The sequence below is a fragment of the Mesocricetus auratus genome, unplaced genomic scaffold (genome assembly GCF_017639785.1).
Source record: "Mesocricetus auratus isolate SY011 unplaced genomic scaffold, BCM_Maur_2.0 Super-Scaffold_100006, whole genome shotgun sequence".
NCBI lineage: Eukaryota > Metazoa > Chordata > Mammalia > Rodentia > Cricetidae > Mesocricetus > Mesocricetus auratus.
The window spans coordinates 84816282-84836145 of record NW_024429190.1 but is presented as its reverse complement, the minus strand read 5'-3'; the positions used below and the strand labels follow the sequence as shown (position 1 = coordinate 84836145).

General features: G+C 36.7%; 1 protein-coding gene across 4 annotated transcripts in view; it reads right to left on the bottom strand.

Annotated features, from left to right (window-relative positions):
• Positions 1–529: 529 nt before the first annotated feature.
• The window catches only part of Slc4a7 (solute carrier family 4 member 7), an 87760-nt gene continuing 68425 nt past the window's right edge, over positions 530–19864 (bottom strand). For 3 of the 4 annotated variants that reach the window (XM_040747625.1, XM_040747621.1, XM_040747622.1), the window contains 8 exons: positions 18501–18662; positions 18105–18356; positions 15157–15225; positions 13824–13997; positions 10794–10925; positions 7856–7953; positions 5856–5963; positions 530–4471 (listed from right to left, as the gene is read on the bottom strand). In XM_040747625.1, the coding sequence (XP_040603559.1) occupies positions 4390–4471; positions 5856–5963; positions 7856–7953; positions 10794–10925; positions 13824–13997; positions 15157–15225; positions 18105–18356; positions 18501–18662 (1077 nt within the window). In that variant the 3' untranslated portion in view covers positions 530–4389. The remainder of the gene's footprint in view (positions 4472–5855; positions 5964–7855; positions 7954–10793; positions 10926–13823; positions 13998–15156; positions 15226–18104; positions 18357–18500; positions 18663–19864) is intronic. The other variant, XM_040747623.1, reaches the window with a different exon arrangement.

The following is a 19864-nucleotide window of genomic DNA, read 5'->3' as shown; positions in this document are numbered from 1 at the left end:
TTTCTCTTCTGCACGAAGGACGGGGAAACAGGAAGCAGAAGCCACTCACTTCCCTTCTTGTCCCAGTTTAAGGAAAGTAGCTCTCATGTTCCCATCCCCTCTAGCCTCTCTCCTGCCTGGCCTCCTCCCCCAGTTTACCCAGAAGATCTTCACTATTGTCCTTTCCTGGGGCCCTCCATGCATCCCTCTTAGGGTGCTCCTTTTTACCTGGCTTCTCTGGGGTTGTGGATTGTAGCTGGGTGCATGAACTGGCTTTTTGGAGCTCACTCCCTATGGAGGGATACCTTGCTCAACCTGGATGCAGGGGAAAGAGGCTTGGTCCTGCTTCAACTAGATATAGCAGACTTTGTTCACACCCCAAGGGAGACCTTGCCTTCTCTGAGGACTAGATGGTAGGTGGGATGGGGGGTAGCTGTGGAGAAGGGAGAGGGGAGGGGGGGAATTAGGGCTAGTGTGTAAAATGAAAAAAAATTTAAATAAAAAAAGACTTGTAGTTCTTCTAGTAACAGAGTAAAACCAACAGCCAACAACCTGTTATGTAGACTTTTATTGCTCTTTCAACTTTCAATAACATCTACAAAAAATAGCTTTCTCTAATAATTAGGAAACAAATGTGAAAGGCAGGAAAGTTCACATTATAGACTCAGGTAGAGACTTGTACTTCATGTAAATGAAAAATATCAAGTCTAAAATTTGTTTAATTGACTTCAGATTTTATTACAAAAGAAAATACCATTGCAATTATAAATACCATAAAAATTGTAACTGTATTGGGAAATCACACCAAGGTATCAAATATTATATAAATGAACAATAAATCTTAATTTTAATTTAAGCCTAATATAGTAAACACTGGAAGACACCTTACCCCTACAAAACCAAAAATTTTGAATAAACAAAGGAACAAAAAGAAAAGCTACACAGAAGCAATCAATGTGCAAAAAATATGATTAAAACCACAGAACTGGGGCTTAAACTCTAAGTACAGGTTAAAATCTTAAAATAACTTTTACATGATTTTATTTGACAATTTACTTTCTAGAAAGTTAAAAGAGACCTTACAATTAAAATGATCAGATCTTGTGACTGGAACACTATTTGAAAATTTGTCTTCAAATTTACTTTCTAAAAATAAATAATTGTTGGACTAAACAAAGACAGTTTACATGTTTGCACTACAAATGAAACCAATGATGAAACCTACATGAATAAATTTCAGATATTAAACAGAGCTGAATTACGTTGTACTGATGGCTCAGGTATGGCCCCCGGAGCCTTTGGTGGGGACACAGATTCTGAGCTGCTGAGCCGGCACACTCATGAAACCTAAACAGGAAGCTCCGGTGTGACAATGCACTGTCAGAGACCATCCTTTCTGCAGAACTGTGAACCTGCCATTGTGAAAGGAAGCCAGAACACTTACACTCAAGCCACCACTTTCAGTGTATGGAAGAAACTAACACTTTGGGGAATGGAGAAACAAGAGTTAGTGATTCTCAGCAGTAAACAAATCATTATAAATACATGCATTAGCACACAAAAACATTTTCTCCTACATGTCTTATAGAAAGCTTGGCAAATCTGAACATTGGTACGTACGCCACAAGTTAAAAAAAAGTTGAGAATTAAGAGTGTTTTCATACACATACATGAAAATTCACACAATGTTTAAAGACCTTGGATGTCACTTTTGCATATCTATTATTAAAATATATATATATATATAGAATCACCCCTTTAGCATCATGAAGCTAGTTGACTATTTTCTCAAAAGCTCCTACTTTAGATTGAAACAGCAATAAAAAAGGAAGTAACTTTCAGATAGTTAACACCAGGATTTATTATAGTCTCTGTAAACACACATCTATAAATAAATAAAATATGGTGGAGGGAAGAGTATCCTGAGGCGGCTCCATGGCCATGTTCAGTAGCACTAAGCTCTACTATGAAAATCAAGGCATCTAAGAAAGTGCAGGGCTTTTCTCTGAATTTAATTTGTAAATGGATATGTACAAGTTTAATCATTTTGCACCTTGAGGTAAATCAGTTCATAGCAATTACTACTGCTCATATACACTAGTTAAGGCAGCATTTAAGAATCAATATATATAGTAAATTATCTCTCTTGCTGTCTTGCAGTGAGTGTTATTCATGATTGTTATTTTCAAAAATAGCACAAGAAATGTAACCATCTGAAAGAAGAGGTTAATTCCCTCTGCTCTTCAGAGGAGTAGTCGTATCAGATCACTTTGTAAGTCAAGTAGTCAAAGGAAAGGAGAAGCCATTAATAACCAAAACCACAGTGAAATATCTTAGATGCAAAGGATTTTGTATATCATATTTTTTTTCTTCCTGGCACTGAATAATACATACATACATATACATGTATATGTATACATATAAAATTAATCACAGGAAGATTATGATACCAGGTAGTTTCAGTTTAAATTTTAAAATCACTTCCTGTAAAACAAATTAACCCTTTGATGTCCAGATAAAGGAAATGATACGGGGAAATTTTCTTGTTTGGGCACATCAGGGGGTTATAATTAGCAGCAAATGGGTACTTTGGAAATCACTATGCTGCTGAGTGAAGAGGAATCACTACAGTGGAGGTCACCAATGACCACAAGCACCATGGCAACACTCCCCATCATAGGTTAAGGGAGTCCAACAGAACTCAGATAGTACCGGATGGTGCCAGCTACTATTTTAACTAGAATCCAATATGTGATCTCAGATGAGGGAATTACACTAATTGGAACATAGTTTAGAATGAACTAAAACTACTTGCTAGAAATATCCACTCTGGACAATTCTATTCATTTCTTCATACTTTTGTACTTTAGTTTGAAATGACTAGGGAACATCAGAATTTCTTTAAAACATTTGTCCTAATTTCATGTCCCCATCACCTTCAGTGTTCCGGGGTCTTCACACTGTTTCTGTGTATTATTTATCCTCCTGTCCTATCAGTTTCACAGCCCTAATCATTTTGTCCCGCAGGCTGAAACAATATTTATTCCGTGGGGGAGCTAAGAGTATATAAAAGATGACAATTTGCTTCGTGTTTAAAAGACAGGTCAGAAACACTGGAGCCTCAATGCCATCACAGAACAGAAACAATGCCATGGATCTAAACTGCACAGAAAATATCCAACTTCCTTTTAAAATGCAAATATGGCAGTGCTTTATATCCAAGATATAAGTTTGTCACTGATTTCAGGTAATAAACAGAATGCAAGTGAGCACCAAATAGCTACAACAGGATCAACTGACTCTGTATTTGTTACTGTCTCAAATATTTATATAATATTTAAGTATCACATCAATTAGAATAAATAAAATATCTTAAAAGGAAACTGTGGATACCAACCTATTAAATATATTGCATACAATAGAAAGAATAACAACAGAAAATGAAAGGTAATTCTCATAAAAGGTCACTGATTACAAGCCCATTTAAAAGGATGCTGACTCTTCATTACTACTTACAACAGAAAGATACCTGAACCTGACGCCACTAGACCCCTTTAAGTAAAAGAGAGCAAAGACAAAGAACAGTGGAACTCTAGGTTTCTAGAAAAGTATGAGTATTAGAAAAGGTAACAAAATTTAACTACTACAAATGGGAACTTTATAGCTTCTAAAACTCAAAACGTTATGAACGGTGTGGTTGTTAAATTAGAAATCACATATACTTTGCTTTTTACTTGTCCATCAGAATGGAAGCCCAGACAAGTTTTAAAATTTAAAATAAACTCCAAATACATAAAGTTCCTACCTATAAAGTCTCCAGTAATTTATAATCACATCTGTGTTCACCACCTGTGAAGTATGATGGGTTAGCTACATGAAGGAAGCTCAAAGAGAAGCCAGGACATGTCATTTTCCCACAACAAGGGCAGAATCCTTATTCTACCTATAAAACACTACCAAAAGGGAAATAATAATCTTTCAAAATTGAGGTCAAAATTATAAATATATAGTCTAAGTATGTATTACTTAAGGTTGATATGATTGCCACTGACAAAGAGATTTAAGAAAATCAGATTGAATACAGTTTTCCACATAGTTCTATTGCATAACATAAAGGCTTTACCCCCAAGAAAATAAATATCTGAAGAGTAAAAACCATGTACCTCGCTTCTAAGAGACCATTTCATTAATATAGTCTCCATGGTGCTTACAACAAACATCAGATGCTACTTCAAAGAGCCCCATTGTCACGCATAAACCGCATGACATGCAGTACTGTTATACACGATGGCATGGCACATGTGCATTATATATATATATATATACATATACATGTGTGTGTATATATATATATATATGTATATACAGACAGACAGGCATATATCTCTATATATTCCTTTTGGTTTGACTTTACAATGAAGTCTCGGCATCCATGTATTTTTTTGATGGTTCATCTTCGAAATTTATTGTCACACTCACAGGCTTTTCAGGGCTGTTTAAAACAAACAATGAGAAAAGAATTATTGTTAAAAGAATCAATTCTAAACTCTCCAATGGTGAACAAGGCATATCTACAACGTACTAGAGCTGCTTGCTAGCACCAGTCTACACTTTGCTATTACAACCTGGCTGTGTATGCTCCTTCGGCAACCTCATATATGAACATTTGATCATATTCACCCTCTCACTCTTTGAACCTTTCCTTGTTCCCAGCATGCCCCTTTTTAGCATGAGTAAAGTCAGGTTGTTGTCTTTACTCTAATGTGATTTTGAATAGATGGCCAACCCACACTACAAGTTTAGTATAAAAGACATGTACTAATATTACTATATGGCCTTTATTTTCACCACATCACCACCAACAATCTGAGTCAAGGGTGCTGGCAGAATGTGAATAGGAACTGTAAAATCCTAGAGGCTAAAGACAGAAACTGATGGAAGGACAGTGAAGCTTAGAATTAGAATTCAAGAAACGAAGATCAAACATATGACGAAGAGTTGGCCATGGGGCATACACCTTTAATCCCAGCATTTGGGAGGCAGAGGTAGGAGCAAGTATATATATATATATATCTGTTAGTTCCGGGACAGTCAGGGCTACATGGTGAGTTCTAGAAGAACCAGGGCTACATAGTGAGACCCTATGTCAAATAACCAAAATGAAAAGATGAGAATTAAGTGGAATATAGGTTTTATAAAAGGAAAAGGAATGAATAAGTAAACACTTATCACAAGGTAGAAATCAGCCAAAAGAAAGCACAAATTTACTTATTTATTTACTTGCTTACCTACTTACCTAATATCTATCTATCTACACCAAAAGAAAGTACGATTTATTTATTTACACCAGAATCTTGCTACATAATCCAGGCTGGACTGGAGCTCACTACATAGACCACATCAAGACTCAAACTTGGGTCCCTCCTCCTGCCTTTACCTTCTGAGGACTGGAATTACAGGTGTCAGCCACAATGCCTGGCAGCATTAATTCTTAGTAATTATCTTTCTTTATATGTATTTTTTTCTTTTCATTTGAATATAATTATATTTAATTGGACCTTTAGTTATGAATATATTCAATTTGTGAATATAAATATATTCACAAAAATATATATGCAATTTTGTGGAATATATTTTTATTGTAAAATTGTAAAATCCTTTTCTGAAATACGTAATTGTAAATTTAAAAATGATAAAATATAATCACAAAGAAAACCAATCACAACCTGCATCAGAACACAATTCAGGTAGAAGAGCAGATGGAAATTGGGAGGAGGCTGGTTTCAACCAGCAAGGAAAGTATATTTAGATACATTAAGTAAATTAATATGAGTGAAAACTGGCAACAGTTACAAGGCATAAACAGTTATAACTACCTCGTGTTAGGTCTGGTTACTTTGGCATTCTCAGTATTCATGGAAAGTGCCTTCCACTGGGCAGTTTTGGCCATTTCATCTGATATGTTAACAACTGAAGGGTCAATACTGAAGAACAAATACACTTTGTGGTTAGTATCCAGTACTTGCAAAAGCATTAATGTTGTCATTTTTATTAGCATCATATAATTTCTCGTTTTCATCAATTTAAAATTGAGAAAACATTTGGCATGCACTGAAACTACAATCTAACAGAGTATTATAAATTTAGAATTCTATCAAGTCATCACAGAGAACTCCAAGTTCCTTTACAATCAAAACTAAGTAGGACTGATTATGTTAGCAAAATCCACTTCAGTTTGCAGTTAAATAGCTCTTCACCAGTATCCCAGCCGCAATCTAGGCTATATCACTAAGATATCATAAAAGTCAATTATTGTGTCTTAAACCCTAAAAATAGAGACTTCGTCAAAAACTTTTCCAATTTGCACTCTCATAAAGTAAAACTACAGTATATAACAACAACAAAGCCCTTTTTCTTTTGCAAATCATTTTTATGCTAAAAAAAAACCCACACAACTGAAAACGAAGCTCTGAACATAGCAAAGATATCACAAAAATGATTCCACCAGTTTTAGCTAAATTTTTTCAGTTTTAGTGTCAAAGTGTTATTTCATCAGATGTATCAAAATCAAAGAATAATACTGTCTACTTACTATTAAAATCAAATGTTACATTTCTATGAAATACTGCAAAATGACTGCAAACCCCCATGCCAATAATGATTATATCCACAAATAATGTGGGTTCAATGTTATTGGTCACAAGTAATATGAACATTTCATAGATAAAACTGCAATACATCTATTAGCTCCCCCCTTTTTACCAAAACAATTCATGCAAATAAGTTACAGACATGGAGGTCATACTGGATTACATCAGTGAGGCGGGCAATGCAAGCATTTAGTCACAGCTACCAGGATGCAGAGACTGAAGCAGTAGACCACAGTAAGCCTGAAGGCAGTTGGCAACCCAGTAAGATCCTAACTCAGAATAAACAATAAAAAGTGGGTTGGTATGCTGGCTAGTTTATGCCAACTTGACAAAGCTAGAGTCATTTGAAAGGAGGACACCTCAACTGAGACAACATCTCCATAAAATGATCTGTAGCCAAGCCTGTAAGGCATTTTCTTAATTAGTGACTGATGGGGAAGGACCCAACCTATTGTGGTGTGGCCATCCCTGGGATGGTGGTCCTGGTGCTCTAAGAAATTTGCATACTGAATAAGTTATGAGGCGAACAAGCTCTGCATCAGCTCCTGCCTTCAGTTTCCTGCCCTGATTGCCTTGAACAGTGATATGGGAAAGTAAGCAAAATAAACCCTTCCCCCTCCAAAATGTGTCTGGTCATCATGTTTGATCATAGCAATAGTCACCCTGAGTATAAAAGTTGGGGAAGTAGCTCAGTGGAGGATGGTTTGCCAACTATGCAGAGAGCCCCAGTTCAATACTACAAAAAGAACTTAAATTACATTAAAATAACAGTGTAATAGCAGCTATAAGTGCCTAATACAAGTTGCTTAAAAAAGTTCCACCTCTGTTCATACTTTAATCATGTTTAAGTTAGGAGTGCAACTGGGCATAATAGCACACCTTTATTCCCAGCACTCTGGAGGTAGAGGCAGACAGATCTCTGTGAATTGGAGTCAAACTGATCTACACAATGAGTTGTAGGCCAACCAGGACTTAGTAGTGAAACCCTGCTCAAACAACCAAACATGCACCATTAAGATGCAGAGTGACAAAGTCAATGCATCTTTGACTTTGGAATGGCTATTAGATTTTTACCATGTAAGCCAAATGTCCAAGCCTTCCAACATGCCACTGTGTTTAACCTAAGAAAACATTTACTCTCCAGTATTTCAAAGAATTATTAATGCTTTATCTATACTCTTGACACATTAAAAAAATGTACTGTATAAAATGCAGCTGTATCTTACCTGTACTTTAGGGTTTTAACTGGAATTTGTAGGAGACTTCCTCTTTCGAATGGAAGGTGCACAGTATCCCCATCGTCCTGAAGCATCCTCTCAGCTTCCTTTAGAATATAGACAAGAAGAGATTACTTTCTCCATAATATCCCCAGGAGGGTCTGTTACCAAGAATACCTTAAAGATTTGGAAAGTCAAACTGTCAGCATAAAATTAAAAGAACTACTAGTAGAAATTTATTTCCCAAGGTATAACCTCTACTTCTGAAAAATGAATAATTAGTGCTATCTAAAAACAGTATGACCCAAGTCTGAGAACCAGTTATATATAGCAAAGGGGAGCAAAATGACATCTCATGTCTCATCAGAGGGCACAGTAAAAGCTCGCATATATAGGCATTGTTTCTCAGCCTCAGTAACACCAAAAGAACATACATCTTTGTGTTAGGGGAAGATCTATGAACACAGGACATTTCTCAAGTCCAAATGTAACTTGTGCTAGTAGCAGCCCCTCCAGATGATAAAAAGGTGTCTCTGACACTGAAAATGTCCCTTGTAAAGGACATCACCCCGGGTTGGAAACCATCGTCTCTGACACTGAAAATGCCCCTTGTAAAGGACATCACCCTGGGTTGGAAACCATCTGAACAACAACAACAAATGGACTAAAATTATGACCCATTAATAATGGAGGCAGACATAAAGAAACATAAGAAAGAGTATTCAAGCTCATCTCATCTCCCCATTATCAAAAACTCTCACCATTTACAACTGACAACGCACCCAGATTTAAAACTGCTATACTAATTTCCCATCATTTATTTGTACCTCAATGGGGAGACCTTGCATAAGCAACTTACTGACAGTTTCAGAACGAAGCCTGAAAACAGCATAATGTTCATTTTTCTATCTGTGTCCCGTCCCATGTCCGTGCCCTGTCCACCCCCTTCTGTTCTACAGTGATAGCTGTAGTTGGCTATTCTTATCCAGAAGGTGAATTTGACAATGGAGACTATATGCTTGGAACAGTAACATGGAATCCCTGATGACTCTGAGAATCATGACATAGATCACTTACTTAAGAGTTTTTTAATAGGAGAAAACAGATTCCTGGGTTTTTAAAATGTATTTTCACCTTTGTTCTTTAAATTTATATGCTTCTGGACCAACTAATACAAAAAGTAAGCAATCTGACCTGCTTATTTTGTGTTTTGGAGATAAACAATACCCTACATGAAGAAAAATCACCAAAAGCTAAGATGTTTATGCATACAATATTAAAGAAAACAAAACATTTTTATTTTAAAATTAGACCCTCATTCAAATAATTACAATGACTATCCTAGTTATAATTCTGGTTGAGAAATACACCTTTCCTATCTATTTAAGAAAGACTATGACATTTAAAAATGAGTAGCCAGGTGTGGTGGTGCACAAATGCATGCCAAGCACTCAAGAGTAGGGAGGGCTGAAGCAGAACAGGCACAAGTTCTGGGCTAGACTCAGCTATACAGTGAGGCCCACCTCAAAAACAAAACTGTGACGTTCTAATGCCTCATTTTCAAACAAAATTCTGAACAGGAATTGTGCCAACTAGTTCTCTAGAGTCATCAGAGGAGGGGATCGCCATAAAAACCCAGCTGTAGGCAACTCTGTAGGGCATTTTCTTAATTAGTGATTGATTGTGGGTGGTGCCATTCATGGGCTGGTGGACACAGGTTCTATAGGGACGCGCGCCAGCCAGTTAAGCAGCTCTCCTCCATGGCCTCTGCATCAGCTTCTGCCCTGTGTGAATTCCTGCGCTCATTGCTCTTGATAATGAACTGTGAATGAAATAAACCCTTTCCTCCCTAAGCTGCTTTTTGGTCATGGTGTTTCATCACAGCCACAGTAACTAAGGCAGGAATACTGAGGAAAGTACTACAACCAACAAGACCATACTCAGTTTCTACTTTTAGTCAGTAAAAGCACAAACGTAGTTGAAAAACTCAACATCAAACCCAGAATAAAGTTTTAAAAATATTCTCTATCTATTGCTTTATTTATTTATTTATTTACTTACTTACTTTTGGTTTTTCAGGACAGAGTTTCCCTGTAGTTTTTGAAGCATGTCCTGGGACGCGCTCTGTAGACTAGATTGGCCTTGAACTCACAGATATCTGCCTGTTTCTGCTGGGATTAAAGGTGTGCGCTACCACTGCCCAACCATTTATTGCTTTTATACAGCTGTGCCCTCTCACTGAATCTGGAGCTAGGCTTGCTGTCTCGGCTCCAGAGGGTGGATATCACAGGTACAAACAGCTACACCCAGCTTTTTAGATGGGTGCTAAGGGCTGTGAACTCAGGTCCTCACGCTTGTGCAGCAAATGCTTTTACTTAATGAACCATTTCCCAAGTCCCTAATAGAGTCTTAAACACATTTAAACTTCATTAGTGTATATGTCAGATCACTAAAATACTATTATTGTGCTACACACTAACACATCCAGTGTATTTAAAGTTAAATCAGACATAATATTATTGTGTCATGTTTTAGTTCTGTTACAAACTTTAATTTTTATATGCAATTTTCTTCTCTTGGCTTTTTGAGGCAGGGTTTCTCTGTGTAACAAGCCTGGAACTTACTTTGTAGACCAGACTGGCATGGAACTCAGAGATTCACTTGCCTCTATTTCCTGAGTGGTGGGATTAAAGGCTCCTGCTACTACTGCCCAGCCAGAATATGCAATTCAAAAAAAGGTTTCTTGTGTCAGAGTTAAACAGGGACAAGACGAAGAAGTGGTAAGAAGCACTACTTGCGTATGGTTACCCATTCCTCTGCCTCATCTCTGTACAACACAATAGTTAGCAGTACTTGTGCTTCATGATGTTGCTTGAATTAAAATACAGCAATGGTAACAGTATCTGCAAGATGGTACAAATCATTAAACAGAGGAATGTCTTTTTACCTCTTTCTCTTTTTTCTTTTTGTCATCTTCTTTCTTTTTCTTACTTTCTGGCATGAGATCATCAAGCCAACTGAGTTCTCTCTTTGTGAAACACAGATCCATAAGCTTACGCACAAAGACTAGTGCAAGAACCTGAAGAAGATGAGAGAGAGAAACATAATACATACACTGAAAGAAGAAAGCAAACATTTAATAAAGCTTATACATAATAGGAAATGCTGCATTCGTTTTGTTTAAAAGTTAGCTCACACTTAATTAGAACAGAACAGTTATTTGCATCTTCCAATTGTATACTCAAAACAAAAACAGCACATAGGAATACAATCAAAACAGTTATTCTGACCCTCAATAAAATTTTATATCATGTAAGCACCTGTCACGAAAACAGATCTGCAACTCTTACAAATGCATTAGAATAGCTGATCGCAGGTCTGAGCTTTAGTTTTTCAAAGAGTTGAGCGGAAACGGTGTATGTAAACTTGCTATCCTATGACAGCTGACATGAAAGTACATGTTTGCAGAGGTCAATTGGCTTTCCATTACTGTTGCTTGCTTTTTTTTTTTTTTTCTCTTTTACTCCATTTGCCCTCATTTTAAAAGTAACTTTTAACCTTTTAGTTTACTAGAAATCTTTCATCTACATTGTATCTCATATATATTTTCTCCTGGTTCACAACTCTACAACTCTATTTAAAATGCCTCCTATCATATAAAAACATTTCACATGGCTAAATAAATTTACTCTTCTTTTACCAGTAAGTTTTTCCATCTTCTTTAAAAGGTCTCTCTAACCAATGGGATGAAGATATATACCTAACTTTTCTACTACAACTTCATTTTACCTCTTAAATTGAATTCACTTAGGATTTCTTCCTTAGTAAGATGTTACAGAGTACATAGTTAATTCTTTCAACTCCATATATTAAACTTTCTGATGAATGAAATGACCACCTTTAATGAAATAATTTATCCATACATAGTATTCCATTTGCAATACAGTTATATATAAAGACAATTTCTGGACTCATTAGTCTATTTCTCTGGTTTCCTCATCCATTGCTATGCTAGTTCCATATTGTATGAACCTCATAGTTCCATACAGCATGATGTAAGCACAGAAAAGTTAAGTAGTCAGCAAAACTCCATTCCTAATTATACTTAACTGACTTCTCATTTTCTGTAATTTGCAAGTCTTGATTTTTAACAAAAATATAATTTACATATAGTTGGATGTACATAACATTTATGTACATGGAGCCCATATTCACAAGATAAACAACATTTTTGTGAACCACGTTTTTAATGATTTATCTGGTTTACAGTAATACCACCTCCATCCTGAAACACACATTTACAACACTTTGGTGTCCCTATAAAATGGCTGTGCCATGTGCAAACAGAGGCACAGGAAGAACATGCTGGAACAATTTAGATTGTAGCTATACAGTTGGAGGAAAAGAAACAAGACAAGCAGATAGGAAGAGGAACTCCCTGCAGATATCAGAACACCGTCCTGTGGCCACAACCTGATTTCACACCTTTAGTCTCCAGAATTTGTAATAATTTTTGTAGTTTTAAATCACACATATTGTGAAACTTTACAAAAGAGCTGCAAGAAATTGCAAGTACTATTAAAGCTTTTTTGCTTCAGTTTACCCTTAAACATTTTCTTGATTTTGTCCACTACAGTACAATTTTTATTTTCCATGATTAACACTTTTGAGGTAGACACTATCTACTACTTCTGATATGTTCTTATCCAGATACTCTAGTTCCTTTTTATGCTAAAGTATCATTATTTGCTTTATTATGGTATATGATGCTAAGAAATAATGCTGAGCATACAAACGAGCATTTTAAGCTGATTGTATTTAATCAAAGGAAAACACCATAGATCTTTCACAATTTCATTTGGTTTTTTCCTGGCTTTGGAATCACGATCAGTGTCTTGATCTTTAAACGTTCTTTACTCGAGTATGGCATTCTCAGCTACTTAACCCTTTTGGTTGGGCTACTTGTGAAAATTCATACACAGTATAATAATCCACTTCCTCTAAGTGAGGAAGTAGTAACTCATAGGTCCTAGGTCAAACCTGGGCCATCAGACATTTCTGTACAGCTCATGAACTAAGAATGGCTTTTATAGACAACATTTGGAATAATACTGAGAATAAAGGTTTACTTGATTTTTCCTTCTTTTTTTGTCAGTGCTAAGAATCAAACTCAGTATTTACACATTCTAGGCAACACTACTGAGTTACACCCCTAGCCTTAGTAATAAATGTAATGTTGACCTTGAACCTAAACTGAGTGAAATGTCCCCTAAGGGAACACTATTCTTCTCATTTGCAGTTCTGAATTTTATTTTTAAAGAAGTACTATTTCTTAAGTTCACTGGACATCTATAACACAAGGACCAGTAAGTATTTTCCTGTAAAAGGCCAGTTAGTAAATACTTTAGGCTTTGTAGGTCAGAATATTCTGAGGGTACTTGAATAATCCAAAAGAAAAATAGATTTCTTTGTGGTAAAATTAAAGTCCATTTGGATTTTTTGTGCTTCTTAAGCTTTCATAAATTATGCAAAAATAACAATACTGAATGATGATTTAATGAATTACACAAATTGTATCCTACTGTAAGTTCTACACTTTTTCATCTGTCATTGTCTAGAAAAAACACACTGCAGCATCCCATGTCCAAGCCAAGATGTTTTGTGGTTGCTTCACTTCATACACCTGCCCATCACATTTGGTCTATGACTATCCTAAGGTCTGGCTTACACAGAATTGCAAAACAGAGCCCTATAGCTCAGGGAGTAAAATATTAAAAATAAACAACTTCAGAATACAAGAATACCCAGGAGTACAAAGTACTAGTTTACAGCTAGAAACAGTTCATCTACATTTTAAAATACTTAAGATAGCTAAAGGAGATATTTTTTCCTCAATGTCCGTTATAATTTTTTTAAACGTTACCATGAAAATGACAATTACACTATGAATAAATAACAAATAAATCTGAAAACTTACCATCATGGGGAAAACTACTGCAGCCGCAGAGGCTTTGATTACCCACAGCAGGATGAGGCAGGTCAGCTGGACAACAGTGAACACATGCACCTTCCACAGCGGGACATAGCGGAGGTAGATGAGATCCGGCTGGTGCTTGGCAGGCATTCCAAATAGTTTGATACGGTCAAAAAACTACAAATGTAATGAAGGAACAGAACAGAACTTATCAACTAAAACTGATTTTTGCTATTTAAGAAATTATAATTTCTAGGATTTTGTGTATGTGTGCTAAATGAAGCTGTAGGCTCTTTGGTATGCTCTGATAACACAGAAGAATGTTTTGGGAAAATGTCTCTTAAGTACAAAGAGAAATGAGGGGTGGTTTATACCGGTAATCCTATCACCAGGGGAGACTGAGGCAGGAGACAACTGTTCAAGCCAGCCTAGGAGGCCATCCCTGTCTCAAAAACAAAATGTTTTACTTTATATGGTCAAATTCCAAATACACTGAATCTCTTTGAACTGCTTCCGATATGCACAATTAAGTACTAACAGTCTTCCGAGGCTTCTCCATCTCAGAGTTTAACCTCACTAAGGCTATGAAGACCAATTTATTCATTGGATGTTTCTGAAATTAATTTCCCCAGTTATAAACCAGAGGTAAAATCAACCTACCCATGTCACAAAACTGATGTAAAAAGTCAAGTGAATGAAATAGTATCATTTCTTCACCATGGGAGACATGATTAAAAAAAAAGCTGGCTCCGTTACACCAGTGACTGTGGGCACATGGTTTCTGTGCGAAGAGGCGGCCACTGTGGGGCTCCCTGTGCTAATCTACACATTTCCTACTCAGGTCTGTCTGTATAATACTGAGTACATTTTAGCAGACTGTCTGCACAGACCATACCACGCACTGACTCCGCCTCCTTAGCACAGAGGCTCCACTGTCTCAGAGCACTGGGTTATAAAGCAGGTAAAGGATCCTCCTCCCCTCCATCAGTCAGCATTTTAAGACTTAGAGAAAACAACTAATGTACTAGGCCTCATTATGACAACACTTTTGTACACCCTTTCTTCCTCAATGCTCAAAGTGGTCTCCACTTGAGATAAAGGTCTTTCCATTCTGACCCTTTGATCCTCCCCTCACTACGCTAGTCTTTCTGGAGCAGGGATGTGACATTTCATTGGGTTTAAATCAAAGTAGGTGAAGTAATCATCTCATTCTTTAAAGTAAAAACATAGAGTGAACAATGATCACTGAGCAAATGTGGATTTGCTGTAACCAGACAAAAATCAGTCACTAGTACAACTTCTGCAATTTTAAATAGTCCCATTATTAAATACTTGCCTGAATTCCTTTCAATGATGAAACTCCCATATAAAGGAAAACGCCATATAGAACTGGCATTGGGATAAACTGTAAATGAAATTAATACAATTAGAACTCATTGTAATGAAATCATTTTACAATAATAAGTATACAGAACATTGATGTATGGTGACAGAATTGAAAGATCTTTTGTGATAAGAACTGGACCAACATTCTACAGGAAGAACACAGGTATTATTTATACATTTGAGAGTAAGTTAGTCCACACATTGTTCATAGAGAGTACACTCAGATATGAGGAGCAAAGGGCAACAGCTTAGTCTAAAACCTAGGAAACTTTTTAAACAAAACAGCCTGCGGTGCTTCAACTTCAGCCATCAGCTTTCTGTGTAATTAAATTTCTTTAAATACAGAACATTCAACTAAGTAGTTGACAGACCACCAGTCACTAAGGTGTCAAGTTAGTATTGGCATCACCAAATGCAGCAGAATAGCATTTACTAATGAAGTCCTTAAAACTTTGAAGTCGGAGATGACACCCCATCCTAGCAGGCCTTCTATCAGAAATCCTGGCTTTGTGTGTGAAATTAAAGGCTATTTTAAACAGCTGTTGACAGTTTTAAGGTGACAGCCATAATATTAATAACTACGATAAGGTGACATAAAGAACACTATCTGTGTGGAGGTAAACTTATCTATGTATATGGGGATGTGAGCTGTCTGGTTCTCTATCATGTTCTACCTTAAAACAAAACAAAACAAAACAAAACAAAAAACCCCACAGGGTCCCTTAACAAATCTAGAGCTCACCCATTAGGTAAAAAGAGCTGGCCAACAAGCTCAAAGGATGTATGTGTCTTCACTTCCAGGGTGATAGGATAACAGGCTCTTTAACCATGGGTGCTGGGAATCTGAACTCAGGATTTACAATAAGCACTTTACCAACTGAGCCATGCCCAAGAACTACGATAGACTACTATTTCTAAAACAAAGTGAAATTCAAGACTAGCACTGGTTTACATTTTTGTAAATCTCTTGAGTGGTTGCTTAAAAGGAAACAAGGCATATCCAGTTTGCAATATGCTTTTCTGAATGACATACAGGAAAAAAACCCTGCCTTTTGCAGTATGTAGCCTTTGCAATAGAAGGCCCTGGTGGAATCCTGACAGAATGCCAGGGACTCCAAAAAGTTCTTGGAGAGGACTTTGAATATCTCTGTTCTAGGAAAAAAAGAGTCAGTACAAACATAAGTGTAAAAATATAATTCTAACTATATTCAAGATTCGTCCCTTCCTTCCTTCCTTCCTTCCTTCCTTCCTTCCTTCCTTCCTTCCTTCCTTCCTTCCTTCCTTCCCTCCCTCCCTCCCTCCCTCCCTCCCTCCCTCCCTTTCCTGTGTGTGTATGTGAATGTGCACACAAGACCATGTGTGTTCTGGGAGATGAAACTCCATTTTCAAACCTGGCATTGGCACATGCCCTTGCTAACTTACCCATCTTGCCAGCTCTTTAACTACGATGCAGAGACTCAAACTCAGCCCAACCTGGCCCAGAGGCTCACTATGTAGTCTAAGCTATCCTCTAACTTTAACAATTCTCTATTAACCTCACTCCCACCTCACTCCTGCCCAAATGCTAGGACTATAGATATGAATCACCATATCCAAATACTACCAGAGTAAGTTAAACAACAAAACTGAGATCAAAGCACTTGTTATGCAAGCCAAACAAACTAAGTATGGTTTGGAACCCATCATAGAAGGATAAACTGACAAAAGTTGTTCCCTGACCTTTTCCATTCCACAACTATACATGTACACCTGTATGTGTGTACACCACACTTTTTTTTTTTAATTTAAATCACAAAGTTGAAAAGAATTGTCTATGAAGAGTTGCTTTGGAAAAGTGAAAAATCAATGTTGAGACTATGTTTCATTTTAGAGTTCTGTGCATGTTTGACTTGAATTTTTCTATTTATGTGTGGTATTTAACTCAGAAATTTAGAAACTATAGTAAGACTTAAGGGGCAGTTTTCAAAGAGCTGCAATGGTCCTTACTCCCAGAAGACTACACAACATACTTCTCTTATCTCCACGTTTCTTTAAAATATACTCAGCACTATACAACTGCCCATTTACCTATCAATTTTATTGGCAGAGTGTGGAGTTCTCACAGGAAGACAATACTATACTCTATTTATTGATATCCCCCGTGTCTAAGGGTACTGAAAGCAGTCCAGATACTTGGTACTTTAAAGTAGCTACTAAAAAGACCATGAAATAAACCCAAGGAATTCCAACAATAAAGAATATTCTTTTAAAGCTAATACATATAAATTTCTTCTAGTTTATAGTGGTATCAACTTTTAACACCCATTTTCTTTATAACAAAAATAACCAAAACAGCAAAAACAAATATGGAGTTGGGGTTTTATAATAAAAAGTTTCAGCTTAGATACTATGCTACATAATTATTTTGAATGGCTATATTATACAGGGCTTACATCTGTAAAATATGGATGTGAGAAAAATGTGTTTAACAGAATTTCTTATGTGCTTCATTGGTAATCTTGTTTTTATTTATTTTTCTAGTGTTTACTTATTACTTTTATTTCATGTGCTATCTCAAGAAAGAACATATTAAATTCACTAACAGTACTTTAAAGAAACTAAAACATTTCTCTTGTATTGTGCCCAATTACTTCCTGTACTATGTTCTACCCACATGTTGATTAACTCCTTCCAAAAGCAGGCTGTAATTGATGGATCTCCAGGCTATAATTCATTAATCTACATGCTTACCATAACAAAACAAACATTGCCAAACAGTATTTCTAAACTTGTATGGATCTGAAGTTACAGGCGGAAAACTGATTTTATATATTCTATACATATTTCAATGTTTTATTTCTATGCAATTAAGCATGAATGTTAAGGAAGATTTTAGAATGCTACCTCAAAAGGGTTTACCTTTAGAACTGAAGTCATGAACACAGAGAGGCCCATCAGGATAAAAATCATCAGCCCTGTAACCCGCTGTTCACGAATCCCCAGAAACTTGGGTTGTTCCCCTGGAGCAGAACATTCAGATTCTACTTTTAAGCTGTTGACATGACTTATAGACAACACTGTTGCAGCCACAAACCATGGCAGGCCCATGATAGAGCAGACTCCCAACATGACACCAACCATGAGCAAGTCAAGGTGATAGCCAGCTCCTTTCTAAAGAGGGAAATGAACACTGGTAAGTCTAGATTGTTCCTTTATATTACAATTCCAAATTAATTATAAAGAAGAAACTAATTTCAAACATTGTTGTTATTAAAGAGAAGACCCCAAGCCCTTAAAGAAATCTGTGAGAATTACCTTGAGTTTGTGTTCTTTTCTGTTGATGATTACAGCTGTAATCTGCTGATCCATAAAAATGAGAATGGTACAAAGGAGAGCTGGGACAGCTGCAATTAGTAATGTCCACCAAGGGTTATCTCCCAGAGGGCTTATGATCCAGCCCCTACTTGGATCAGTAGGCTATTGAAAGTTTAAAAATGGAGAAAAAGTTTCATTCCTCTACTATACTAAATTTCCATAGCACATAGTGGATCTATTCCATAGCACATAATGGATCTATTCCATGAAATGCCAAGGTACAGAAAATAAGCTGAATTGGGATGTGTGGCAAATTATTTGCAGATAGTCACAGAAACTTCATCCCTGTTAAAGCATGCCCTTGTCGTGGGACCTGCCCATTCTCCATCTGGAGCAGTACCTATCCCCCTCTTCTTCAACTCAAGACCATCTTGTAACTTATACACAAAGTAAGACCAAGGGACATGACAGTCTGGACTTCAAGAAGCCCTGAAGTTTCCTTAACTCCCCCTGAAGTCCTGAGATGACTGTGTTGCTCAATAACCTTTCTGGAGAGGGATATACAAAACAGAAGCAGGAAAGAGAAAGACCACCACTCCAACTGCTTCAGGCCCCTAAGTCAGTAAATGAAGCTAGACTGTTCCCACCAAGACACTAGATGACTAGACATGTGAAAAGTGGGAGGTCTCCTGAGCAGATCACACCCCACCTAGGCAAGCCCAAATGCTGAAGAATTACAGAGGGTTACTGTTTAGAGACTATCAGTTTTGGGTTAGGGTTTTTTGTTTGTTTGAATTTGTTTATTATGGAGAAACAAGGCATTGCTAAGCAGCCTAGATTGGCCTGGAACTATGTTGTCCAGGTCAGCCTCAAACTCACAAGCCTCCGCTTCAACATCTTCAGTTTGGGATTAGAGGCATGCACCACAGTCCCCATCTTAGAGATTATGTTTTAATGAGGTTTGGCATACAGACACAGGACAAGTAAACTAGAACGACATTTTAACATGAACCTACATACACCACATATGGTGAAATATACTCTCTTTTATCAATACCTTAAGTACCTTGGGTTAGATTCCTGAAACTTGTGGTCATAGCAAGGTTGGTACTGAGTCAGAATTGGCACAAAGCAACTACTGACAATAATATGTCATCTCATCAGATTCAAACACATTTCAGTGATAGAACATGAAACTGATTTTTAGAGCAAACACTATAAACATGAATTAGTTCTTTGGAGGGCAGAAGGTACTAAAATTTAATTTTATATTTGTCAATGCAAAAGATAAATTGAGGACTGCAGTTCATGAGACCTCTTGCCTAATAAGTTCAAGGTCCTGAGTTCAAATCCTTTCCTCACTA